This window comes from Colletes gigas, unplaced genomic scaffold (genome assembly GCF_013123115.1).
Source record: "Colletes gigas isolate AHSC1104 unplaced genomic scaffold, ASM1312311v1 Colletes_gigas_Sc00009, whole genome shotgun sequence".
In the NCBI taxonomy this organism is placed as follows: Eukaryota; Metazoa; Arthropoda; class Insecta; order Hymenoptera; family Colletidae; genus Colletes; species Colletes gigas.
In genome coordinates this window covers 6,108,290-6,135,903 of record NW_025106638.1, presented here as the reverse complement: position 1 = coordinate 6,135,903, position 27,614 = coordinate 6,108,290, and the positions used below count along the sequence as shown (strand labels likewise).

At 36.0% G+C, this 27,614-nt stretch overlaps 4 protein-coding genes across 6 annotated transcripts; 2 read left to right on the top strand and 2 right to left on the bottom strand.

Moving 5' to 3' along the window:
- Window positions 1-2,434: 2,434 nt before the first annotated feature.
- LOC122397138 (nuclear cap-binding protein subunit 1) lies at window positions 2,435-7,749 on the bottom strand. The gene is made up of 11 exons (XM_043396052.1): window positions 7,475-7,749; window positions 6,848-7,316; window positions 6,267-6,761; window positions 6,003-6,174; window positions 5,719-5,924; window positions 5,507-5,610; window positions 3,759-3,994; window positions 3,492-3,670; window positions 3,153-3,408; window positions 2,960-3,073; window positions 2,435-2,854 (listed from the first exon to the last, which is right to left on the bottom strand). The coding sequence occupies exons 1-11, from the start codon at window positions 7,512-7,514 to the stop codon at window positions 2,741-2,743; spliced, it is 2,385 nt and encodes a 794-aa protein (XP_043251987.1). The 5' UTR covers window positions 7,515-7,749; the 3' UTR covers window positions 2,435-2,740.
- Window positions 7,750-8,173: 424 nt separating this feature from the next.
- On the top strand, window positions 8,174-11,529 carry LOC122397496 (26S proteasome non-ATPase regulatory subunit 2). Its single transcript, XM_043396675.1, has 4 exons — window positions 8,174-8,390; window positions 8,607-9,334; window positions 9,412-10,982; window positions 11,070-11,529. The coding sequence occupies exons 1-4, from the start codon at window positions 8,313-8,315 to the stop codon at window positions 11,369-11,371; spliced, it is 2,679 nt and encodes an 892-aa protein (XP_043252610.1). The 5' UTR covers window positions 8,174-8,312; the 3' UTR covers window positions 11,372-11,529.
- A 2,346-nt stretch (window positions 11,530-13,875) lies between these two features.
- LOC122397494 (VWFA and cache domain-containing protein 1) lies at window positions 13,876-19,790 on the bottom strand. The gene is made up of 10 exons (XM_043396671.1): window positions 19,774-19,790; window positions 18,236-18,699; window positions 17,754-18,119; window positions 17,503-17,679; window positions 16,951-17,420; window positions 16,690-16,891; window positions 16,360-16,606; window positions 15,625-16,282; window positions 15,169-15,547; window positions 13,876-14,408 (listed from the first exon to the last, which is right to left on the bottom strand). The coding sequence occupies exons 1-10, from the start codon at window positions 19,788-19,790 to the stop codon at window positions 13,876-13,878; spliced, it is 3,513 nt and encodes a 1,170-aa protein (XP_043252606.1).
- LOC122397493 (valine--tRNA ligase) lies at window positions 19,721-26,287 on the top strand. Of its 3 annotated transcripts, none has more exons than XM_043396670.1 (18): window positions 19,721-20,019; window positions 20,500-20,673; window positions 21,154-21,281; window positions 21,418-21,582; window positions 21,743-21,944; window positions 22,067-22,355; window positions 22,554-22,678; window positions 22,751-22,896; window positions 22,972-23,176; window positions 23,242-23,415; window positions 23,492-23,613; window positions 23,874-23,982; window positions 24,143-24,418; window positions 24,500-24,817; window positions 24,895-25,050; window positions 25,291-25,494; window positions 25,582-25,857; window positions 26,053-26,287. In XM_043396670.1, the coding sequence occupies exons 1-18, from the start codon at window positions 19,849-19,851 to the stop codon at window positions 26,266-26,268; spliced, it is 3,456 nt and encodes a 1,151-aa protein (XP_043252605.1). In that variant the 5' UTR covers window positions 19,721-19,848; the 3' UTR covers window positions 26,269-26,287. The 3 variants fall into 3 exon arrangements, with proteins under 3 accessions (XP_043252605.1, XP_043252604.1, XP_043252603.1); XM_043396669.1 differs by having other exon boundaries at window positions 24,482-24,817; XM_043396668.1 differs by having other exon boundaries at window positions 24,143-24,817.
- The last annotated feature ends 1,327 nt before the right edge of the window (window positions 26,288-27,614 follow it).

Below are 27,614 nucleotides of genomic sequence, written 5' to 3'. Positions count from 1 at the left end.
GTATTGCATAATCTTCTTCCTAAAGTGTTCGGTATTGACGCGAAAAAAAATTAGAGGCCAAAATAAGACGAAAGTTAAGAATGTCAATTTGTTGATCGTGGCTTCGTTAAATAGTTATTAATGTTTAAATATCCGCCTGTAGCTAGATAACCTGCAAACAGCTGCGACCATGTGATAGTGGTTCTCACTCAGCATGAGAAATTCCGCTTACTGACGTATCGACAGCTTTAAAGTTTTCTGAGTGAGAACCACTAGGACCGACCTGCACGCGTACACAGTTGTTCGCAGCAGTGATGGACATTAGTGGGAATTTTGGTCATGCGCACTGGAGCGCATGATCACTGCCATATACACTTAACTAGAATTTGGATCCCAATAATGAACAAAATTTAAGGAAGTTACAGGGAAAGAGACAAAAACAAAAAATTTTCTCTTAATCTACATGAGTATAGCTAAAGAAATACGTAGGGGATCTTCGATAAGTTAATTTATGTGTGATTGGCGAGCATTTGAAGTAGAAAGTTCAATTTTGTACAAAACATGGGAATCCCCAATATGCACCTCTTTGTGCACTAAAGATAAATTTATGGTAGCGGACGACAGGTAGCTGTGACGTCCTTACGCATGCACAGAAAGGACTCCCACAAATGTCCATCACTGATGGACACAGAACTTTAAACGTTAATAACTTTTTAACGAAGCCTCAATTAATAAATTACTATTATTGAATTATTTTAAGTTAAGCCAGGAATTTGAAGGTATTGAAAAACAAAGAAATAAATCTATTAAAAAAGTTAAGAACCGAGTTCTACATTTTTATTCTTTCGAACCGCTCTCGAGAAAAGCAAAGATAAATTGATAGCGACTATGCGAGACAACGGTTCGAGCAACAAACGTCGTTCGTTCAATCGTTAATAAGTTGCACGAACATAATACATAGAACAGGTGAATCAGGGAAAATTGGCCTTCCGCAATTTCTACATTCTATTCTTCTACTATAACGACTAGAAAATGACCGTTAATCAAAGAAGATTGCCCCGTCGTTTAATTACACGATCGTTATTACGCCATAATTACAAGCACCGATCATAGATTTCTTTTCACGTTTCTTCGCGGTACCCTCCTGCAAGAACAATTATACGTTTCAGAAAATAGCACACAGTCCTAGACTATACGGTCCGTGCGGTGACTTCAAAGTAGTATCGCCCGTCTTCGTACACGGTCGTTTGTGTTTTCGTTTTGCTATCGAACGTTTCGTTGGTACCACTGTTCAACACTCTTTTACAAAAAGTGTAATTTGTGCGAATATTTTTATCGAGTCAAAAAGTAAATTTTGGAAAAATAATTAAACTTTAGAAGATAATTGCGAGTTCGAATTTGGAAAAGTGAGTCAATTGTAATAAAATAATTATCCGCTTTAAACGTAAATCCAAAGACAATTGTTACTTCTCGATACAGCACCGATAACATGTCTGTGCTTTGTTCGCAATTGCGAAGTGGGAATTAATCAGCCATGAACACTCGATCTCTCACTGCAAAAAAAAAGTATATTGTACAAAATAATTAGAAAATGTATTAATTCTTTTGGAAAAAACATTTTAGTTCAAATAGGGCTCAAAATAGAGGAAGATAGGCTGAAGGATGATTCGTGATATTTTTTTGTCTTTAGACTGTAAGGAAAGTAGGTTATATAGACGATTTGTTGAGACTCGGTTCGGTCACAATTGCACAAACAATTTACAGATTTTCTCTTTGTCTTTCTGGACAAAGACTAATTAATCATAGCGAAGACGTATACGCTGCAACCTAAGAGTACGAAACGTTGTTATAATTTTGTTTATTTGTCTAATTTTGATGGAAACGTTTCTCGCGGTACAAAAAAACAGATACTGTTCGTTAAAATCTGTGTATTTTGCATACTTTTATTATTCTTTCTGAGATTATATTTTTAGGTTATTTAAACAGTCGTGAGTAACTTCACGGTATTATTATCAACAAACGAAATGAACGAATGAAATGTTAACGGCCGCATACAGTCTCTTAGTCTGTCTCAAAATACACCGACGATACATAACATGCAATAAATTTCACAAAAATTTATCCAATCGTCTAATCGAAGAATTGAAAAAATTAATACTACGTATATACACGGATTGTATAAATAAAGAAAATTAAAAACAAAATAAGCTATGCTATCTTTCGAATATCCTGTAATATTACTTTGCAAATAGGCATACACAAAAGAATTATACAATTATTAATAAATAATTATCGTTAGAATGTTAATATGGAATATTTTAGACATTAAACGTTTAATAAAAATTATCGGTATAGTCTTGTTGTTCAAACTTTTATTTACATTATATTTTACTATGCACGACTTTCATCATTTATATCACGAAATTCGCAATTTTCTTTAAGAAATGTCTACAAACTTGTTCGAGAACAATTTGTGTAAATGTGGATAAATATATCGATATTTACATCGAAATAAAATAAACGTCAATAGAAAACCGTAAACATTTGCACATAATATTATGCAATACGTCACATAATTATCAATCAATTTTTACGATCGATCACAAAATATAATGTCATAATATGAAAAATTTTTTTTTTCTTAATTTTAACTCAATATAGTTTGTATCATGAAACACCACGCCTCTATGGTTCATAAATTCCTAACGGCGTTAACTTAGATTCTACAAAATAAAATGGTTACCATACAAAAGACAGATGTTCACGCTCGCAGAGAAACAAATTGATGGAAAACGTCCAAAATATGGGGGTCCAGATCTGGCGTGAAAAGCAAAGTTTCTAGAGTCGATGAATACTTTTGAACTTGTTCGTGATGCTGTAAAAAAAAAAGAAAAGAAGTTGCATGAACAAACACAAATAATGCTTTACTTATGGTTTACTTATAACTCTATTACTCAATACAAATTAATGTGTAACTTACAGTTAGAAATACTTGTTGTAATCTTCCTATGGTCCACTTGTACCAGTGAGTATTATAATCTATACCATCAGTATCGCAACGTACTAAATGTTCAGACAGAATCATTATAAAACGCTGAAAGAAAATTGAGATACGTATAATTCAACTTCCTAAAATTTTTTTTATAACAGCGTCAAGAAATAATCATTTCTACCTGGAAAATGATAAGAAACAAATTTTTCTGATCGGCTTGCGCTGCTTCCAGCTTTTCCTCCATTCTTTCCACAACGTCCTCCGATGGTTTCTCTTTATTTCTGTCTTTATTGCTATCCTCATCTTCCGATGACGATCCTGATCTACTTTCCGCTCTTCTCAATTTCTCCCGCGCTTCCGTTAATTCCGTACTCAACTTCGTGACGTGCTTATTCTTCTTTCGAATCGTTAAATGAAGTATTTCCCAAATATATAACCTGAATAGATACAGATACCGTTAAACTGAATTCATTAAACGTCACTGACCGTAAATCGTCGACGTCAAAGATATCGTAAGTACTTGGTAAATTCCGATGCCATTTCTTTTGAAAATATCCAATTTGCAATGGCGCTGCATTCGATGATACCAGTCTTTAAAAGCTTATCTGTTAGAACTGCCATCATTTGGTAATGATTCTTCCATAATGCATACATATTCCTTAAAATACATATCTGTGCCTCTTCAGTTTCTGCAAGAACCTGCAAAAATAAAAAATCGTTTGCTTAACAAATATCACGTTTTTGTTAAATAAACTGAATTGATCATATTCAATCGATGATGTCTTACCTTAAATACATAATGGAATTTTCCTATTGCCGCGAAGCTATGACTAAAACTTTTAGAACCTAGGTTCAATAAAGTTTGTACAAAAACATCGATTTTCAAGGGATTGAAGTTATTGGTTTCTTCGTTTTCTCTAGGACCTGGTAGCGTGTTCAATACGTTCAGAACCTCTTCTAGCGTACATTTTCGTCTAATAGAAACTACCAACTCGTGAGCTGCTGATGTACCAGGAAGCGAGCCTGAAACAAAGTAAAGCATATTTTAATATTTAAGATGTCTTTGATTTTCGGCACATTAAGGGGCCTTTCTACCTTGTGGGATTAAAAAAATCGATATTTTTTTTTTGCATGTTCCTTTAGTATGTAGTCTCGAAAATATGTCTACCAAATATTAAATTGAAATTCGGAAAACTAACGAAGTTATAGCCTGTTGAAATGTACCGCGCGCAGGTATAACAACTGGACGTGAAACTTTAAAGCTGTTTTTCTCGAAACTACATTTTTCGGCACTGCGTGCGTGATAACTAAAAAACTATTCAAGATATCAACATCAAATTTATACAGTATCTTCAGAACTGGTCTCCCTATAGCATGAACTAGGATAATTGCGATATATGCAATACTTTTTCTTTTATTAACAAAAAAGCAACCAAATATATGAAAATATTCAGTATTTTTTCGTAAAATAGCTGCCATTTTGCCATTTTTTGTTTTTTTTAAAAGATCCTAGTTCATGCTATAACCACACTCATCTATATTAACCAGTTAACTGTGATTGACGAGTATACTCGTCATGGAGAAGTGGCACGATTTTGTGTATTGACGAGTATACTCGTCATGCCTATAAAGTAGTTACCATTGACTATTTAAATTGTAATTTTTGAGAAAAACAAAACATATTCTTAAATTTCAAGATGTTTAGAATATTTTGAGGCCATGGCGGAATAAAACAAGCAAATAAAAAATATAAATAATTTGAGATGAACTTATGCATCCCCGTATGCACCGGCTGAAACAGCTTACCAGTTCGCATAACGAATTTATTTATGTGCAATGATAACGTTTTTTAGATGTTAGCCTAAAAGGGGCAAAGGCAAAAGTCAGAAAGTTGATTTATAATAGGGTTCCTTCAGGTATGGTCAGTCATGGGACAAATGCGTGACACCGACCAGGCGCTGAGCCTATTGATACCTACTGGCCCGAAGATATCTAGCTATCGAGTGGGTTTTTATTGCGTGTTTAGTTTAATATGTATGTAATATATGTGTATGTTAAACAAATACGTAAATATTACTAATAAAATTGTCAATTTTATAAAATAAACCCATCTTTTTGATCCAATATCTTACCAGCGCAACTTACTCTGTGATTGACGAGTATACCCGTCATGGCTCGATTCTGGCGACACAAAACGGTGCGCGCTCTCAAACGAGCGTGCCACAGTTAACTGGTTAAGAATATCGTTGGTTTTAGGATTTCGAATAACTTGTTCGCAAGATATCACGTACGCAGTCGGGTGCCGTTCGTAAAAACTGTTGTTTGATGATCAACAAAAACAGCGTAATCAATAGATATTATGCGTTGCAAAAATTCGTAAATATAGCTAAATATATAATAAATGTATCTACAAAATCCGGAATTAATCGCTCTTTAATAACCCGCAAAAAAAAATCACAAAGAAACACGTATTTTTCATGCCTACAAGGTAGAATGGCCCCTTAAGATGTTCAACTTTTGATACATTATACTTACTAGCTCCTTCGGAAGTATACTTATAAATAGGCTCTGGAGGTGGTGGAATTAACTCGGCATACGACTCAGGCATCATATCCCGTATTCTTTGGTAATATGATAATCTAAACACAAATTATAGAAAAATTGTAATTTCTAAAAAGTTATATATCGGTAATATAGGATGACAGACATTTCCGTTACTTTTCGTAATTAAATCAATATATATATACCGTAAAGCTTTAAGAAGTACTTCTCGAATGAATTTTGGACGTGGATGTTCTGGATCGCGTTGCAAACAAGAATCCCAATCTTCCCACGACCAACGGAACTGGAAATTACTTAAATGGTACGCGAACCACCACACGAAACGATCGAAAGCGGCAGCAGCCATACTATCTATGCGACGGAATAAAATCTCTGTTGCTTGAGCCAAAACCTATAACAAATACAAAGTAAAATTATCCACAATAAAATTAAATAATTTTTCCATCGTTAATTCCTCAATATATCTTACTTGTGGCATCGTTGATGGTTGCAGCTTGCAAAGCTCGATTAAAATTGACCCGTAGCATATTTCTAAATTCTTCGGCGCTGGTAGTCGAAATAATTCACCAAATATCACTTCCACGATACAATAGTCTAAAGGTATTTTTGCTTTGTACGGAAAATTTAATAATTGAGCTGCACTGTAATATATATTAATTATCGAAATTTTATATAGTGCAACAGATTGAATACAATGAAATTATATATGAACACAATGATACATGAAACGTACCAATCTTTTCTTTCGTAAAAATAGTTATTAATAATCTGCCTTAAATGTTCTTCTATAAGAAATCGTTCGATAGCGTGGCTACCAGGCAATAATGGTCCTTCGGCTGGACAATCTGTATAATCAAACATACGGAAAACTACCGTAGGTAGCGGATAAGAATAGGATTCATGATGCGGGGGTGCCATTATAGTAGGCAAGTTATGTTGCAATGCTTCGCACAATATTGAATCAAACGCCAGATAAGGTCTGGGAATATGTTTCTCTGCCCAGTTGTCTTGTCTGAGTTTCCGCACTTGAGCCCATAAACAGTCCAAATATTCTTCTTGAGGATGCGGTGTGTCGCTTGACCAAATTCTCAAGGCTGGCTGATGCTTCTTATTCCGTTTATTTAAAAATATCTCTATCGTCACCATCAAATGGTCTAACTCTTGCTCCTTCTTTTCATACAGTTCTCTTCCAACCCATGGCAGTGTGGATAATACAGCGTAAACATACCTGTGGAATAAGAGGATAACGTTTTCTTTACTTCTATGTTTTGCCGTTTAATATATCCTTACTAAATAATTATTCCTTTTACATACCAATCGCGTCTTACTTGAGGCACACCATCTTCGTTAGCAGCATCTAACATATTGTCAAACAGTTGCATTAACGATCCACAAGACAAAACATGACAATTCACTAAATCGGCTAAGAATCTTAACGAGTATCTGGCGACATCCCATTTACACGCTTTTAACGAATCTTTGAAATTTTTCACCATATAATCAACAAATTCACCACCAAAATTAAAATTCTTTGCGTTTAACAATCCAACGAGCGTAGTGTAAATTGTGCATTTCTCAGGCATTTTAATAGCACAATCGGTCAAAATCCGAAGTATTTTACTGCGAAACAATCCAAGATCGGCTTCTAACACAGAAGCTAAACCTTCAAGATTACTCTCCAACGAGGACGTAGACTTTTCTCCGACCCGTAGAATAAGAGATTCAAGTCGATCCTCGATTTCTTGGTTCTCGGATACCCTCCTGCGTTTCTTGTACGCACGTTCTAAAATAGTTTATAGAATCAAAATTTGAATAACTTATAAGCCAAATAGAATGCAGAAGGCAAAGAAGTATTACACAATAATAAAAAATGTTTTTCCATTGGACTGCATTTGATAAATGCAATAAATGTATGGCAACAAGGGAAATATATAAATTTACCGTATCCATCGTCCTCTTCGTGAACCCTTCTACGACTCATTTTTGAAATATCGAATATATATTGTGTCAACTAGTCGCAATTTTTATAAAGTCATTTACACTATCGCAATTATAACCTTAACCCTTCGATCTTCCATAACCACATAACCAGTCCGTAAGTCTTTAGTCGTAAGTAGTTGCGAACTTGCAATTGTTGCGAAGCGGAGCGTTCCACGAAACATAACATGAAACATAAAGTAACGTAGATACGTTATGTGAACGCAATAAATGGCACAGTGGCTGACTCTGCTCTCGAGTTCTCAAATAATGCTGTTACGCTTCGCACGAATTCGGGTTTAGTACACGTAGCGCCGCGACGGGAATTTATTAGAACTGGATTAATCACCATCGAGTCCGCGCGCCCTACCGAGATGACGATGTTGAGGATTGGCTTGACTACCTTTAAGGCGAAATTTGCTAAATACGTATTTATTAGAAGGTAAAAATCTTTTTGATGAATCCGTATCAGCAAAACCAGGATCAAACGCAAATACTTTCTCTTCTTTCTTCTCGACTCAAAGCATTTCGAGGTTAATCGTACCAATATTATCTGTTATAACAAAAATTGAATATTCATGAAGAAAACGATACTCAGAGGCTTTAATGCAGTCTCCATGAAACGAGAACATAAATTAAAGTAACATGTGTACCGCGTTACAATACATACTGCTATGTCTATGGTTTATGAGTAGCGGTGACTCGCAAATACTTCGATTATTCTAACTTAAAATACCAACAGTTTCTGAGGGAGGACAAGATTTCCCGTTTTGTATTCATTTTGTAAAATAATCGCAGCAAAATGCCGGAAAGCGTAAAAACGGAAACGAAGTCGAGCAAGGAGATAAGAAGTGGAAAAGAGGAAGAGAAAAATGAACTCGTAAGTCTTCGATTCTGACGAACGATGTTGGTTAAGTTGTTAATAAAAAATTTCTTTCAAATTCAATATAACGGTTGGATATTTGAAAATCAATTTTAATTTCTATTTGTTACAAATTTTACTAATTTCGATAGATAATTTGTATTAAGAAAAAAAGTACTTAACACCATATCACTCACAGTGTGTAATCGTTATATTTAATATTGTACTTTTTAGTCCGAAGAGGATAAACTATTGCAGGAGGAATTAACTCACCTTGTAGAAAGTTTGCAAGATCCCAATACCAGTTTACATTATCCTGCTTTGGAATCGTTGTGTTCTCAAATTCGTGCGTCCACTACTTCTATGACCAGCGTTCCAAAGCCGCTCAAATTTATGCGACCTCATTACGACACAATGAAAACTATTTACGAAAAAATAACAAACCCAAAAGCTAAGGAGCTGTGCTCCGATATCATTTCAGTCCTTGCTATGACTGTTGGAGAAGGTAGAGAATGTTTAAAATACAGGCTAACCGGATCTGCATTAGCTATCGGAGAATGGGGTCACGAATACGTGAGACACTTATCGGGCGAGTTGGCTGGCGAATGGGACGAGCTTACGGACGACGCGGAAGCTACGAGCAAAAAGTTAATTGCTCTGGTACACGAGATCGTACCCCATAACATGGCTCATAACGCAGAAACCGAAGCTTGCGATCTACTTATGGAAATCGAGAGGCTAGATTTACTAGAACAATACGTGGACGAAAGCGCGTATCAACGGGTTTGTTTGTATCTAACAAGCTGTGTAGCGTACGTAGCAGATCCAGAGAACAGTACTCTGCTTCACACTGCCGCTAAATTATATAGGAAATTTGGCCAGTACCCTCAGGCTGTGAGATTGGCGATGCAACTCAATGATTTCCCCCTTATCGAAGATATATTCACAAAATGCCCGGACCTGTAAGTGAAACGATTCCGAAAGTAATTTAACCTAAAACAAATTTATATCTACATGCGTTTACCGACCTTTCTTTCAGATCTGTGCAGAAACAATTAGCATTTATGTTAGGCAGACAGCAAATTTTCTTGGAACTTCCCGAATCTACTCCGGAGTACGACGATTTGGTAGAAATAATGTCCAATTCTTTGTTGAATTATCATTTCCTGAATTTGGCACGCGAGTTGGACATAATGGAGCCAAAAACACCGGAGGACGTGTATAAATCGCATTTAGAGAACTCCAGACCTCCGTTCGGCAGCGGTCAAGTGGATTCGGCGAGGCAGAACCTTGCGGCGAGCTTCGTCAACGGTTTCGTGAACGCGGCCTTCGGTCAGGACAAGCTGCTGGTCGAAGACGGGAACAAATGGTTGTACAAAAATAAAGAGCATGGAATGCTAAGCGCGACAGCGTCTCTTGGTCTTGTTTTGTTGTGGGACGTTGACGGTGGTTTAACACCGATAGACAAATATCTCTATTCGTCCGAAGACTACATAAAATCTGGCGCACTGTTGGCTTGCGGTCTCGTCAATTGTCGCGTACGGATCGAATGCGATCCTGCTCTGGCCCTACTTTCGGATTACGTTCTGCACAGCAACAATACTATGCGTATCGGCGCGATCGTTGGACTTGGATTGGCGTACGCGGGTTCGAATCGACAGGCCGTCTTGAATCTCCTGATACCCGTGCTGAACGATCCGAAATCCAGTTGGGAAGTGATAGGCGTAACGGGTCTTGCGTTAGGAATGGTTGCAGTAGGTTCTTGCAATGCTTTCGTTACGACAACTATCATGCACACTCTCATAGACAAGCTGGAGACAAACCTTAAAGACACGTACGCGCGATTTTTACCTCTAGGCATCGGTCTGTGTGTCTTGGGGCAGCAAGAAGTAGCCGAGACTATCATAGCGGCTCTGCAGGTGGTGCCAGAACCGTTTAAATCGATGTCCACGACTCTGGTAGAGGTGTGCGCGTACGCCGGTACCGGAAACGTTCTTAAGATCCAACACCTGTTGCACATTTGCTCGGAACACTACGAGTCGTCCAACGAGAAAGAGGACAAATCCGATTCCAAGGACAAGGATAAGAAAGAGGAGAAAAAGGAGGACAAGGAGAAGGATCTGAGTTCCAGACAGGCGATCGCCGTTCTTGGTATCGCTTTGATCGCGATGGGAGAGGAGATCGGTACCGAGATGGCCTACAGAACGTTCGGTCACTTGTTGCGTTATTGCGAGCCAGTAATACGGCGATCCGTTCCTCTGGCCCTCGGGCTCATATCCGTCTCTAATCCAAAATTAAATATTCTCGACACATTGTCGAAATTCTCGCACGACAGCGATCCCGAAGTGGCGCACAATGCAATTTTCGCGATGGGTCTAGTTGGAGCGGGTACAAATAACGCACGACTGGCTGCAATGTTGAGGCAACTCGCGCAATTCCACGCGAAAGATCCAAACAATTTGTTCATGGTGCGCATTGCGCAAGGTCTGACGCATCTTGGCAAAGGAACGCTGACGCTGTCTCCTTATCACAGCGACAGACAGGTACTGAGTCCTGTAGCGGTAGCCGGTCTTCTAGCCACGCTCATCGGTTTCCTTGATGTAAAGAACAGTAAGTATATCGGCGAGTTTTTACTAATTTTTATGCTCGGTGTATATTAATTGCTGAAAATGTGTAAAATAAATGTTTTCTTTTTAGTAATTCTCGGTCGGTCGCATTACTTGTTGTACACGTTAGCTGTTGCGATGCAGCCTAGGATGCTGGTGACGTTCGACGAGAAACTAAATCCTCTTGCTGTGCCAGTGAGAGTTGGTCTTGCCGTGGATGTCGTAGGTCAAGCAGGAAAACCGAAAACCATCACCGGGTTCCAGACTCATACGACACCGGTTCTATTGGCGTACGGTGAAAGAGCAGAACTGGCAACGGAAGAATACGTTCCGTTGACGCCGATTATGGAAGGTTTTGTAATTTTAAGGAAAAATCCAGACTTCATACCTTAACTAGGAAGCTAAATGTTTTAAGTGGAAAAAAAAACATAATCCGTATTATTATCGGTTCTAGCGTAAAATACAATTAAAGTTATTGCGTGTATACAAATAATTTTCTTATATACATAAATTACACATTAAACAATAAATCCCAAAGGTGATCACAACCACGTAAATTGATTTTTTTTTTTATTAACTGCAGAACCGTTCGAATGAATAAACTACCAGTTTTGGTCATTTCTTGTTATTTTATTTATTACAATAATAAAGCCTTAGTTTTCAACGGCAGATATATTTTAATAATTAAAATACTGATACAACATGTAAAATGTTCAAAAAGTAATTACTCTAAATTTATAAGTTAGAAAAATAGTTAAAAATCTTCGTACGCGATAAGCTCGCATTCTGTTTACAAACAAATAGTAAAATATTGGCAAGATACAGTTACAAGTAGTCAGTCAAATGCACGTATACAATATAAACCTAAGAGGCTGCCTCTTAGCTCGTAATATTTTTAACTATAAAATGTTTGTTATGTTTAATACATAAACAGAATGTCGCTGTATACCTTTTTCAAAAAGTATTTTCAATGTATAAAAATGTAAATAGCTTCATATTAACGATTACGCAATTTTATATCGATCAATAAATTCTAATGTAAACTTTAAAAACTATGTAACTTACACAATATATAAATAGTGAACTTGTGATGCTTGTTTTTTTTTTTTGTTCTAAAATTTTCTAAACGCGTACATTATAAAAACAAACTGTGAAATAAAGTACCCTATCCATATTTCGATCATTCCAAACATGTTGAAATGCAAATTCTATTCTCGCTTTTCTCGCTGCCCTGATATCACGTGTAACATTTTATGATAATGCTATAAGTATAGAGTATCTAAAGCGATAACATTAATATAAATTTTTTTATAATACAAAATACCTGAATTACACAGTTTGTTTCTAACTTCTGTAAAAAATATATGATTGTTTTACGTTATGATCGAACACATTTACAATGATAGAATAGGATGAAGGATTTGTGTTCTTAAAATATAGTTAAAACTGTTATTAACCACTTCTCGCAGTCTTCGGTGTGAAGACAATGGACATAACACGAAACAACATCAAGATTATTTACCAATTACAGCCACATGCTCCAGTTTTCATTTTTGCCTTATGATTGCAATGACCCGTGAGCTATATTACGCACGTTTTCAAATTTTTTATCGTACAATGCACATTATCAGGTCAAATGTAGTAGTAAAGCATCCAAATACTAACTTACAGAGTGACCCGATGTACAGTGAAAACTCAATAAATGTCCTCAAGAGCTGTTCCATAAATGATACATTTTTATCCCCACCACTAGGGGGATCCCCCTTGAACCAGTGAGGCGAAGTGTAACCGGAGACGTAGCGGCTTTCTTTAAAAATCTTTATTGCCTTCGTCATCTTAGTTTAAATGTCCCTGTCAGTGTGACCACACTACTGTACAAGAAGAATGTTTTTTATTTTTTACTTTTTTTTAATAAAAATTTTACTATCATGTGGGGAAGATTTTTCTAATTAAAATGAGACTAAACACGATATAAATCGGCCAATATTTGTTACCATAATATTGAATTAAATATTGTGTACTCGTATCTTCGCAAGGTCAGTGGATTGGTACATTTATCGAACAGTGGTAGCTAACGAAACCCCCTATTTCATAAGTGTTGCAGTTTTTGATCACTTACGAAACGGTGGAACTGTTCCGTTTGAAAATAGCTACCTCCCGTTCGATAAATGTAGCCAGCACCTCGATGCGTCGTTCTTTGATATTTCCGAACATAGAAAAGGACAGCACAAGAAGGATAAATAAAGAGAGAAAGACTCGCAAGTACAATATTTAATTCAATATTATGCTACCAAATATTGACCGATTTATATCGTGTTTAGCCTCATTTTAATCAGAGAAATCTCCCTAACATGATAGTGAAATTTTTATTAACAAAAAGTAAAAAATAAAAAACTTTCTTCTGTGCAGTAGTGTGGTCACACTGACGCGGATATTTAAACTGGGGCGATAAATCCGAGTTTCAGTCCCTCTTTCTTCTTTAGCTACTGACTCTTTCTACGTTCGAAGCGTCGGCAAACTACAATCAAATTCGAAAGACGATTCTCCTATTCCGTAAGTGTTGCTGACCGGACCCGGAGTAGCGACATTTATCGAGTTTTCACTGTATCAGGAAAAGTTTGATATCGTTGTACGTTACGAATACTTGTAGCAGAAGTCATCGATCATTTCCAATTTAATTCAACGATTAAGTAAATTAATTAATAAACTACTATTATTCAAGTAGTAATTTGAACGATCGATCTAAGTCAACAGACCTTTATGTCTGTATATTGCTACGTCACGTACAAAACTAACTATTTCTTCGTAATGTAAATTTTACTTAAACTTCCATTCTTTCTCGAAAAAATGGAACCTTAACAAAATTTTTTCCCCGTAATAATTGTTTCTTACGGTCATTAACAATAGTTTGCTTCCATGTTACAATGAACTGTGACGGGTGCCAGAACGTGATGTGGAGATCCTAAATGTGTTGTCGGAGACGGAAGACAAATAGATCGTCTTCTTAGATCGGGCTCGGTACTGTTACCGACTACCAATAGTGGTTCGGCAAACGTTTGTTGTTCGGAATCGTCATGAGGCGTCATTGTACTATACCCGTTATCGCTGTCACCGCCAGGCGGTTTTCTATAGTTTGTGGATACTCTGTATGGAGATATAGGAGCTATACCGTCTCTTATAAGAGAGTCTAAATTATTTTTCGTTTGATCTGTCTCCATCGGTTCCGCATCGCCTTCTAAATGCGTCATACGCAACATATCAGGCGACGTATGAATATGCAAACACTGATGCTCCAAGCCTGATTGCACGGAACGGAGCCTGAAACAGAGTAGCATAACTCCCAGTATCAAAAGGAATGCCAATATTCCTCCGGCTACTGGCCCAACCGACGGCCAATCTCGTACTGCAATTTCTTCGGTCGACTGAGAATCTAAAGGAAAAAAACGAATGTTTGGTTTACAAAAAAAGTCATATAATGTACAGGGTGTTCGGCCAACCCTGGGAAATATTTTAATGGGGGATTCTAGAGGCCAAAATAAGACGAAAATCAAGAATACCAATTTGTTGATAGAGGCTTTGTTAAAAAGTTATTGACGTTTAAAGTTCCACCCGTACTGAATTTTTTTCTCGAAAATGCGCAAGATTTCGGGAGTATGTCTATTCATAAAAAATGATTGTAATTGACCCCCGCGACCGAAAATAATTTTTTCAAAACGATTTGAAATTTTTTTTTTTCGTCGAAAAATTTCACACCTTCTTGAATTTTTTTCTAGAAAGTGCGTAGGATTTCGGGGGTATGTGTAATGATAAAAAATGATTGTAATTGACCCCTGTAACTAAATATAATTTTTTTAGTATGATTTTAAATATTTTAATTTCGTTTAAAAATTTCAGTACCTTCTCGAATTTTTTTCTAGAAAGTGAGTAAAATTTCGGGGGTATGTCTATTCACCAAAAATGATTGTAATTGACCCCCGTAATCGAAAATAATTTTACCAGAACGATTTGAAATTTTTGAATTCAATTGTTAATAACTTTGTAACAAAGTCTCCATCAACAAATTGGTATTCTTGATTTTCGTCTTATTTTGGCCCCATTAAAATTTTTCCCAGGGGTGGCCGAACACTCTGTATAGGTCACTGCAAGTATCTGATTCTAATACTAAATATCGTGTAACAAAATTTGCTCACTGTATGTTCCGTCGCTGAGGGGCATAGCGGACCCAAGAATGCCCCTAAAACATCGAGACATGGCGCTACAAAATGGAGCCTGCAAAGGCGTTTCTCCGTCATTGTCAACGTGACACCATTGGCATCCAACGATTCCCAAGCATTCGGTTTCCGTTTTAAATACCTTGCACGCGATGGACGGACATGTTTTTAAATTTACGGACTGCGCGTAAGACATCTGCGAGCTACCACCCTGCTCGTGCGGTACTGGACAGGGCTCTAAATTATGCATATCATGAATATTGTATTCAGCACAATTCGAAAAGTATAAGGCACATTCGCACGGACATTCGCATTCGGTTTGCTCCATTCTTTTGCAATTTAAACACGAACGATCCATCTGTAACATTGATGCATACGTTTTGTTAAACCTGGAGTATATTAATGTTTACGTAGAACGAGCGTGTTATTGCTTACCGTGCTACATGGACAAAATGCTCTTAATAAGTTGCAGGTTATGTTGACTACACCCAAAAATACATTTGTTCCCGGTACAGACGCCACTTGATACTTGACGCAATGTTCACCGTGAACTATGTTCGTAAGAACTTCGTCGAGCGATGTATTGAATTGGTAGTACCTTTGCACGGTACCGTCCAAATAGTTCGCGCAAGCTTTCTTTTTAACAAAAAGCTCATGATTCAATATATCGTTCGCAACTAGTAACTCCTTGTGAGTCAAGTGTTGTTGCTCAATTTTACCAACCGATTCCAACAGAGCGGGGTGCGATACCAAATAACCTTTATCGTCCATCAGGAAACATTTTACCGTGGAATCGTTACAAAAAGAAAACAATTCCTTTAACAGCCTCGAAACGAAACCCATCGTCACGTCCATAGACATGACCGCTACAGCATCGTCATGCGTAGACGATCGAGAATTACGATGGACCGTGTGACTCAGAGTAACGACGTATCCTGTACCGCCAGCGCCTAGATACGGAGGTGTGAAAATTAATTTTCCAGGATGTTCCAACGCGTTTCCATACCATATTCGTCTTTTAGGATCGAAACCAGAATCGAGCATAATTCCTGGATATATTTCCAACACTCCACTCGCAGTTCCAACGATATATCTAGAAATGAAAAAAACAAAAAAATTACTTTGCAAATTTCAATGTAATACAGTATATTCTGATATGATCGCGCATACCTTCTTATTATAAACTTATTTAAAACACTTTCTATATATCTGATTTTAAAGTATCCTAAAATTTGTGTCACTATAGCTACGTCTGGTTTAACGGATTGACGTAAACCAGGATTAGCTAAGAGCCCTGTTAAGTCTTTTAAGTAGGCCATATAACTTTGCATGGTTACAACGGATCCAGTGTCTAATAATTTCAGTTGCTCCATTGGGGATTGGAAACACCACGGAGAAAGGTAGACTACTCCCGTTGCTGAGAAACAGATAAATTCTTTGTTACAATTACAATTACATTTTCTTATTACTTTTATGTTCAATCGAAAGAAATTTACTTACACAATGTTAAAAGTTTATTATTGTAAGTACAGAGAATGCCTTTATCAGCTATACTGTGCATCAGAAGATCAAGACGATGATGTAAAATGTTTGTTGACAATGTTGGTACTAGTTTCGCCACAGGTAATGTACTGTCGTTCGTCGTCGATATCAAACATACTATCAACTCCTTGTACGTCAAATGTTTCCAACGATACCATTTCTAAAATATAAAATCTGAATCAGTATGAATGTTGTGCAGATTTATAGAAGTTAACGTACCTGTTCTTTCAGCTTAGTTTTTACGTTAACAACACCTTCATGCTGCTCGATCATCATCATTACAGTTTCGGGACTGATATTTTCTATATGTTGTAATTTAACTTTAAGAGGCTGGTCCATCATTGTCTCCATTCGTGGAAAATTCTTGTGCATCCAAACTATACCTTTGTCGTCGAACAATATCGGATACACGTGCGAGCCAATATTAAAATACGTTATATCATCAAGAAAATTTCGTAACTGAATATCTAAGGATATCAATGCTTGATCTGTAATTTTCCCAATGGACAAAGTCATTGTTTTACTATACAAATCAAAGTAAGGATCGGATAAATAGTAATCTCTTTTATGTTCTTCTGAACACTTCAGGCCAGAAAATAATTTCGATATTTCGTATCCTAGTATATTTTGCGTTGGAAGGACTATAACACTGTCGTTGTATTTTTTATTGTTTGCATGAGGTTCCTGATCTATGAAAGGAACAATGTATTAACGATACAATATTACAAGAGCAGCGTAGTTAATTATACGCAATACAAGATTTTTACTTACCCGAAAGAATCAGTATCGTTCTTAAATAACCATTTACCTTCCCAGTGGAAAGTATTTCGTTTATTTTTGTTATATGAGGTGTAACCTTAAGCGTATTAGTCAAGTGTACGAATACCACTTGACCCTTTATATTCTGTATTAATTTATCATAGTTGAATTCAATCGTGTCGTTCGTTTCTAAAGTTTAAACAAAGGAAATATCATGAATACATAATATTAAAAATGTATGCAACATTCGAAGTAGATTATACCTGTTCTGATTAAACTGTGAATATAACGAGCTAGCTGAAATTTATTGACATCCGTTGCTTTTAACAAACCATCCTTACAATGTATGGAATTGTTACTAGAAAGGCCGATAACGTTAATATGATCTATTTGAGATAACATATCGATTATTGTCTCTGCAGTTATTTGGGCCAATGTAATATCCCCTTCTGACATAAATACACCGTGTTCGAGTAGCAGAAGTACATTCTTTTTTGGACAATATTGAGACAATAAAAGAGGTCCGATATTATGACCTGAGCTAGGTGGGCCACACATAGTTGCAGGATACATAAAAGGCAGTAGATGTATGTTCTTCCACTCCTGATTCCTTAAATTAATTACCAGTGCTAAAACATAAACAATAATATCATATAGGATATTCCTAAAATGTATGGCTAAACTTTACTAACACAGTACACTAATCGTTCTAGTGAAAATGTATTGCAAACTGTGTATCGTGTACCTCGTACAACTTGCGAGCAGAAATCGGACAGTCTACTTGATATTACATCTAATCTGCTCGTAGAATCAGAATAGGGAAACTGATCTTCACTTTTCATCAAAATTGGTTCTATGACATTGTAGCTTTGCTTAAGGAGTTCCGCATAAGACGATAATTTCTTATTTAATTTATCGACCAACAAGCTGAGCTTGATATTCAAATTGTTCGAGACATTTATGAATTCCATGTCGTCGAGCATCTTTTGAAAGGATGTCAAACCCAGTTCCGTGTCCGTCATCGACCGAAACTCGTTTGACAGCCGGACCACAATGTCTCGTAAACATGTTCCATTCAGTAGTTCCGCGTTCACTTGTTTTCGCAGTGTTTTACCGAATTGACACTTTGCATCAGCTGTAGAGTTTTCCTCGGCTAAAATCTGCAGATTCACGAACATCGTCACGACAAGTCCTAAATGCAAAATCCTCCTAACAACCATACCGTTTTTGAGTTTATATCTGTTCTATGGTAACCTTAAAAATTCGTTATGGCGCCATAACGACGCAACCACCACAAACAAGGTCGACGAGCGCAGAACCGGGCGTACGGTATAATAGGACAAAGTAGTTCTATTACTTTCTAATTGAAATATAACCGATACGTCCAGATGTATATTTGCGGTCGTGTATATTTTGCGGTCCAAGGAGCTTACAGTTCTTGATTTACTGGTGTTGTTTCTGTATTCAAACCTTATTACACGAAACCGTAATAAACATAAATGTTATCCAAAGAAGTGTGTTATTTATCAAAGAAATTAACAAAACGATCACTTTAAAGTGAAACAAAGTTTTGAAATTAATTTCATAATCAATAAACTATTTCTTTCCAAGTTTCGTGACGCTAAGTATCAAACTGATAGCTTCGTTATAAGTAAAATTGAAAATTATTTTGATGTTCTTTAACGAAATATCGAATGGAAATATTTTCCGTAAGAAAGATCATTTCTTAATTTAGGCGCGCTTTAAGCGATGGAAATATCTAAAATATACGAATTTTCGAATTTTTTACTTCGCATGATTTGAATATTCAAATAATAGAATCATAGACGCAATATGGAGTAGATTAAGCATCGTATGGAAGTAGGTGTCACACCTAGTGTGGCCAGATTTAGCATAATTGAGTGCATCGACGGCAACACTAGTAACGACGAACTTCGTTAGTGTCTAACAAAGACATGACCTACCACACGACCCATGTTACGTGAGCTCGGAATTTCAGATCGTTTTAAAAAAATTATTTTTGGTTTCAAGGGCCAGTTACAATCACTTTTGGTGAACAGATATACCCCCGAATTCCTATGCACTTTCGAGAAAAAAATTCCGCGGTTTCCACACTCTATTTACTTATTATAGGGACAGGGAGCTACTAGCCAGAGTGAGGGGAACGTACGCTATACGGACGTTAGACTGTCTAACTTAGACACGTTTATATTTAATGGTGAAAATCTGGTGCCATCGGTCGATCTGTATCGTGTCGGGAAAGCGCATGGTGGACGTTGTAACTTTTCAAATTGTGTCATCAGTTAATTCACGCACGAGGAATTAGACGTCGAAACGTAACAATAATTTATTGATAAAATGGTCGATATGAAAAGCGAGGAAATCAACGGGGAGACCGATGCCCCTCAAAAAAGTGCAAAACAGTTGCAAAAAGAAGCGAAGAAATTGGCGAAACTCGAGAAGTTTAAGCAGAAGCAGGAAAAGAAAGAAAGCAGCGACAAGACACCAAAAGTGAAGGAAAAAAACGAAGTAAGAACGACAATGAGATTGTTATAGTTGTTCGCATACTTTCGATGTCTATTGTCAGACAGCTTTTGATCCATATGGTCTTTTTAACACGATTAAGAGAAGATGGAACAATTGTGCACTTTGAAATTGTTTCTACTATAAATAAATACAAAAATGATACGAGTTTCAAATAATAAAATTTAATACACTTTTCGTTGTTCTATAAGATCGATGATAACGGGCAAAGAAAATCTTCGTATCATACTCTTTAGTATAATAAAGTAATTTAATTTTCTTATAGTGTTACATGATTACTTATAATTTTCCCTTAAAATTAAAATTTCTATTCTATTAATGTTCCATTCATTCAGTTATGTTCATTTATCAATTGTAGTTTTAACAATGTTTATCATTATAATGATCGAGCTATTCAGAAGCCCGGTCAATTAATTATTTAATATTATTATTAAAAACAAGCAAGTCATTTCAGTATTTTTACAGAAAAATGAAAAGAAAAAGGAATCCAAGGAATCAATTTTATACACAATAGAAACACCCGCAGGAGAAAAAAAGGATGTTACGTGTACAATGCCTGACACGTATAGTCCAAAATATGTTGAAGCTGCATGGTATGCATGGTGGGAGAAACAAGGCTTTTTCAAACCAGAATATGGGGTCCGTAGTCAAAATTATATTTTAATAATGAATTCATTTTTCATTGCTATACAAGATGAGTCTAATAACTGAGCCTGGCTATACGTAGCTCTGTTCTAAATAAATCCGATGCAATTCTACTAAACAATTGTCTAGGTTGGAAATTAAAAACTGCAATTATACAGTAGTGCCCACTTAAGTGTCCGCGCTCGGGAACGGCCGTCAAGTTAGCTTCCAAGAATTGGTCGGGATAACCGTGGAAGCTTAAGTGGGCATTACTGTACTTTGTAACTGCACTACTGTCCTTAGGGATTCATAAGATAGAATAAGAGAGATCCATTGTGATCGTATTACAGAATAATAGAGTTTTCTTTTGTCTTTACTTAAGACAGAGTCACCTTACTATATACTTTGCCCTGGTTACTAGCATTGTCTAGTACAATAATTCATTGTAACAGTATGATTAAATTTTTCTGTTGCTTATAGCATTATTAATTGCAGAGAAAAAGTATATCAGAGCCAAATCCCAAGGGTAAATTTATTATGGTGATACCACCACCTAATGTAACTGGTTATCTTCATCTTGGACACGCTTTAACTAACGCTGTAGAAGATGCTATTACAAGATGGTAAAACAGAGCTTTCGGTACACTATATTATATAGAAATTTGTGTCTTATATAAAAATAATATTATTACCTAGAAACTGCAATTTGACGATATAATAATAATAATTTTATGTAAAGGATTTTTTATGATTTGCAAGGAATCGTATGAAAGGACGTACAACTCTGTGGAATCCAGGTTGCGATCACGCAGGTATTGCCACTCAAGTGGTAGTTGAAAAGAAACTTTGGAAAGAGGAGAAAAAGTCTCGCTATGATGTTGGGAGGGAAAACTTTATAGAAAAAGTTTGGAAATGGAAAGAAGAGTAAGTGTAAATATATATTATACAGGGTCAGTTGTTTAAGACTTGAACTGAAACATTTTTGTTCTTTCTAATCGGAGAAAATGTTTTAGGAAAATATATCTCAATTAGTATATAAATTCAAGCTAATACAACAAATGTATGTATAATATACACGTTTTAGGAAAGGTGATAGAATTTACTTGCAATTACGAAAGTTAGGCAGCTCGTTGGATTGGGATCGTGCTTGTTTTACTATGGATCCAAAATTATGCTCTGCCGTTACGGAAGCGTTTATAAGATTGCACGACGAGGGTGCCATTTACAGAAGTAATCGTTTAGTCAATTGGTCTTGTACCCTAAAAAGCGCTATTTCTGATATAGAAGTAAGGATTCTTGACTGTAAATTACTATAAATTGTATTATAATATTATTTATATAATACATATATAAATTATTATAAATTAATTTTTCCAGCTCAGTACCTGATGTATGTTTCTTTTTTCAGGTTGACAAAGTTGAATTGACTGGTCGCACGTTGCTTTCGATTCCTGGATACCAAGAAAAAGTAGAATTTGGAGTTTTAGTGTTATTTGCTTATGAAGTAATAGATTCCGAAGAAAAAATAACAGTAGCAACTACTCGTATCGAAACTATGCTAGGGGATACAGCCATTGCGGTGCATCCGCAGGATACTAGGTACAGTCAGTTCATTGGAAAATATGTACAGCATCCATTTTGCAATAGGAAATTACCCATTATAGCTGATGAATATGTTGAAAAGGATTTTGGGACAGGTAACTTTTATACGATACCGAACCGTTTCAGAAAACTAGCTATTTTTTAAACTAGTTACTCTTAGAATAGTGTTACTTTATCCTAAATGATTTCTTCATTCACAAATGAACAAGATATTTAAGCATTTCCATTTACATCAGAGATTCTTACTTTGCGTATATTTAAATACATCGAAATGTTAACTTTAATTTTCGTAGGCGCTGTAAAAATTACACCAGCTCACGATCCTAACGATTATGAAATTGGAAAGAGACATAATTTACCATTCATTACTATTTTCGATGACAACGGGACCATTATCGGGGATTACGGCCAATTCACGGTATTTACATTTCTTGGTGAAACTACAAAATTGCTGTTAACATTCTTTCAACAATTTAACTTGTTTAAACAGGGGATGAAACGATTTCACGCCAGAGTGGCTATAGTAAAAGAATTAACGGCGAGAAACTTGTTTGTCGAGATCAAGGACAATCCTATGGTGGTACCAATGTGTAGCAGATCTAAAGACGTTGTCGAACCATTGTTGAAACCCCAATGGTAAATATTCTTTTAACAAAAATAATAAAAAATGTTGAAAGATTTTGCAAATAATTTTGTTTCTTTTGTTCATAGGTATGTGAAGTGTAATGAAATGGCTGCGAAGGCAATGGAGTCGGTGCAAAACGGCGAGTTAAAAATCATTCCAGATCAATATAAGAAAATTTGGTACCATTGGATGGAGAACATAAAAGATTGGTGCATCTCGCGTCAATTGTGGTGGGGTCATCGTATTCCCGCTTACTCCGTTAAAGTACTAGGTGCAACCGAAGATATCAAGGTAATTTCCAGGAAAATTCTGTAACACAATCGATGCAATTCATTGTATAAATTCGTTTTACTCAGCCAGATGATGATTATTGGGTAAGTGGGCATTCGGAGAGCGAAGCTAAAGAAAAGGCAGCTAAACAATTGGGTGTAGCCGTAGATAATATCATTGTTACTCAAGATCCTGACGTATTAGACACATGGTTCTCCTCGGGGCTGTTTCCATTCTCCATATTTGGCTGGCCAGATGAAGTACAAATCTTACTTAAGATATTTTAATATTTCAATGAGATTACACTTATATAAATTTCATTCGTCGTTTTCCCAGACAAAGGAGCTCGATGCATTTTATCCTGGCACATTATTAGAAACTGGTCACGACATACTATTCTTCTGGGTGGCAAGGATGGTATTTCTCGGTCAAAAATTATTAGGAAAATTACCGTTCAAGTAGGTTTATTCTTAGTTAGGTCTATTTTCATACTCAACCCTTTACCCTCGGAGACTTTTCTCTGATCGAACGGTAGCGTTGGAATCAATTATTTTATTCAAACAAATATCGAACTTTTACGTCTTATTAGTCCTTAGAGGAGATATTTGAGTTGTTTGCTAGATTTACGATGTCTTCTCAGGGGAAGGGGAGCAGCCGAGTGCAAAGGGTTAAAATTTCTGTAATCGAAGATACATGTAAATCAATATCGTTCCATCAGAGAGGTATATCTGCATGCAATGGTACGAGATGCGCACGGAAGGAAAATGAGCAAGTCTCTAGGAAACGTCATAGATCCAATGGACGTAATCAGCGGTATAACGTTGGAGGTATATTTTCTGAAGATCACCGTAGGCGCATAAGCACCTAAAAAGGGACTTTGAACGAATTTGAGCATGTTATACGTCGATCGTTAGTTCCAAAAAAAAAAAAACACGTTCAATCAAGTTTTAAAATCGTTTAACGCTGTGTATGTCTATTATAATTTAGGGTCTCCATAACCAATTAATGGAGTCCAATTTGGACTCGAAAGAGATTCAACAGGCGATCGAGGGACAAAAACGCGACTATCCTCAAGGAATTCCTGAATGTGGTACCGACGCTTTAAGGTTCGCGCTGTGTGCTTACACGACGCAAGGTCGCGATATCAATCTCGATATTCTTCGCGTGCAAGGATATCGTTTCTTTTGCAATAAGATTTGGAACGCAACAAAGTTCGCTTTCACGTATCTTGATTCTAACGTCGATTACGATGATGCTCGACCGGTAAGACCGTTGGTACATACAAACACGATAAACGTACGCGACATTGCATTGTTTCTATTAAAGAGAAATTATGACGTTCAGGGCGACGGTAATACGTTGGATGATAACGAGTGGTACAAGAGTACCTTGAAAGAAACGTGCGTCCAGGATGCGTTAAATAATTATTTAAGCGATTACTCGTATTTGGAGGGATACAGTCCATCGCAAACCGACGCGAAAGTTTACCAAACTTTTGTCGAATTGAATGTTGACGTGACAAGCTATCCTTACTTGCATCGTTGGTACAAACACGTTGCGTCGTACAGCAAACAAGAACAATCCGTATTCCAGGCGGAACGAGGTAAAATGTTGCTCGAATGTGCCTGCAAAGTACACAATAGCCGTAATTATAAGGAACAGGTACGCTATATAAAAATTGAAATAAAAAATAATCTTATAAAGCCGACAATATATTTATTCTTTTTTTTTTTTATTAGTCGTTTGGCGCTGAGACGAATGTTGATTTATGGATGCTCTCTCGTGTAAGTTACGCTGTGCAGACCTGCGACGATGCAATGGCACAGTATGATTTCACTACAGCCACCACTGCTTGTTACAACCTTTGGTTGTACGATTTGTGTGATGTTTACTTGGTTCGTATATTAATTAACCTAACCCTTCAAGTACCACGTCCGTAAAATATATACCGATCCATTAATCTTGATTAGTTTGTAACACTTAACCGTGTATTTTTACATTTACAAATCAGATTTTGTCACCTAAAGACAAGCTTTATCACATCGTTTGAGATCGAAAATTCCGTTGTACCTGAGGGGTTGAACAACAATCAGTGAGCTTTTAGATTTTATATTAATACCAATTTATTGATTTAGGAATACTTGAAACCAGTATTTCAGAGTGACGACAACGAGCGAAAGCTTGCTGCAAGAAGAACTTTATTTAAGACGCTAGACGTAGGATTAAGATTATTGGCTCCGTTTATGCCGTTCATTACAGAGGAACTTTATCAACGTCTGCCGCGCAAAACACAAATTTATCCAAGTATTTGCGTTAGTCCGTATCCAGAACTTTCAGAGGTATCGATACTGTTTTTTTTTATATTCTTAGAGATGTCAAACGTGTACGAATTATCCAAACTATATTTGTATTTAATCGATTTACAGTGCCCTTGGAGAAATCTAGAAATAGAGAAAGACGTTGATTTTGCTAATAAAATAATAAAAAACGTACGGTCCGCGCGTGCGACTTACAATTTACCAAATAAAATAAAAACTGAAGCGTTCCTTGTATGCGGCGACGGGAATCTGAAAGAGAAGCTTATGAAGTATCAGTTACACATAGAAACCCTTGCTTATTCTACGATTAGTACAAACGAAGCACCAAAAGGATGCGCTATTATTACTGTAACGGACAAAGTCCAAGTACATCTATTGTTAAAGGTAACAGTATTATTGTTATGAATAATTGAGAAACCGTCAGTTGTAGTATAATTGAGGCATCAGTTGGAAGAACACATGCGCCAAAATCAACTTCAAATTTTGCCTTTTTTCCATCTAATGCCTCAATTACAAGAGTATATCAAATTCTGCTGATTTCCTCGTAAAATTGATAACGATATTTATGAACTTTTAAAGGGTTTAATCGATCCAAACAAGGAATTGGAGAAACTCGGTAAAAAGGAAGAGCAGTTGATAGATGTTATAAAAAGACTAAAGCAAGCGATGGAAGTTCCTGATTATAATGTTAAAGTACCTTTGGACGTACAAAATAGTAACAAAGAAAAGTTGTTAAACAGCGAGGGAGAGCTGCAACGAATCGCCGATGCAATAGCGGCTTTACGAACACTGTAACACTTAGGCCACAGAATTTTAATTTCCATATTACCATATTATTTATTAAACTATATTTTACCAAAAATAATAGCCGGTACTGTCGTTCTTCAATAGCTAATTTCATAGATGAAAATTTAATAAATTTCTCAAATCTCATCGACGACAAAAACGGAGAGGTAATGTAGATAATCACGGCATTGTAAAAGGATACTTTTCGTATTTATTTATTATAAAGCATTACCAATGAATGTGCAACAATTGTTAAAATTAATATGTTCAAAAATCTAACAAGGACGAACTAATAATTTCATATATAATCGTACTTAATTTGTTCCGATCGAACATATTCTTCGTGCAACGATAAATCATTTAACTATTAAGATACGATCGATTTAACGTTTTACGTTCAATGATACCATTCATTATTACATGCGCGAATAGAATTTCATTCAATTATACAAATTAAGATTTACATTGTCAGTATTATCTACTGTGTTACTACATTTTAGCACGACGATTCTTACGACTTCAAATGTACATAATTTAGACATTTTGAGAATTCGGTTCCACAATATTAAATTGTATTTTCTCAATTAAGTCTTTCCAATTTTTAACCAACGCGTTCCTCATATCCTGCTTTTCTGTATACTATAATATTGCAATGATCGCGTTTTAAAATAACATTGCACGCCGTCGTTCAAGATTTATTTGGAAGATACAGTGATTTGAAACTTGCACAAAACCAGGCATTAATGGACGTTTAGAAGTGTTGAAAGTTTTACACGGGTCTGTTCTCGATATAAAAAGTGTGACGAGGACATAAGTGTTATTAATTGTGCTGTAGAGCAAAACCATTTATATTCAGTTTTGCCAATGGCTACGATATTATACTTAACCGTTTATTCTATTTACCGTCTCTTCGCTGAATGCTTCTCGTGATCGAATAATTTTCTGTAGGCGTTCAATGAATCTTTTTTTATGCTTACGCGCAGAGTTGAGCATATTTTACTCAAATAAATTCTACGAATAACGTCTCGAATAAATTCTTTGATACATTTTCAATCTAATAATAATGCAGAACTACTTACACTACAATATTTTACAGACAACAATAATTAGAATTTTTTAAACGCATACATACTAATTAAAAACATATTTTTAAAATACAAACTCATCCGAAGTAAGTAGATTATCCGAAAAAAATTTCGAATAAAAAGTTACACTAAAAGCAAATTTACCCAATATGTCATAATGATAAAAAAAACCTCTTTTGCTTTTAATTATTTTAATAAGACCATATTTATACACATAATACGTTTCTATAGAACTGAATTCATGATTTTTAAGAGAATTCTAAAAAATGC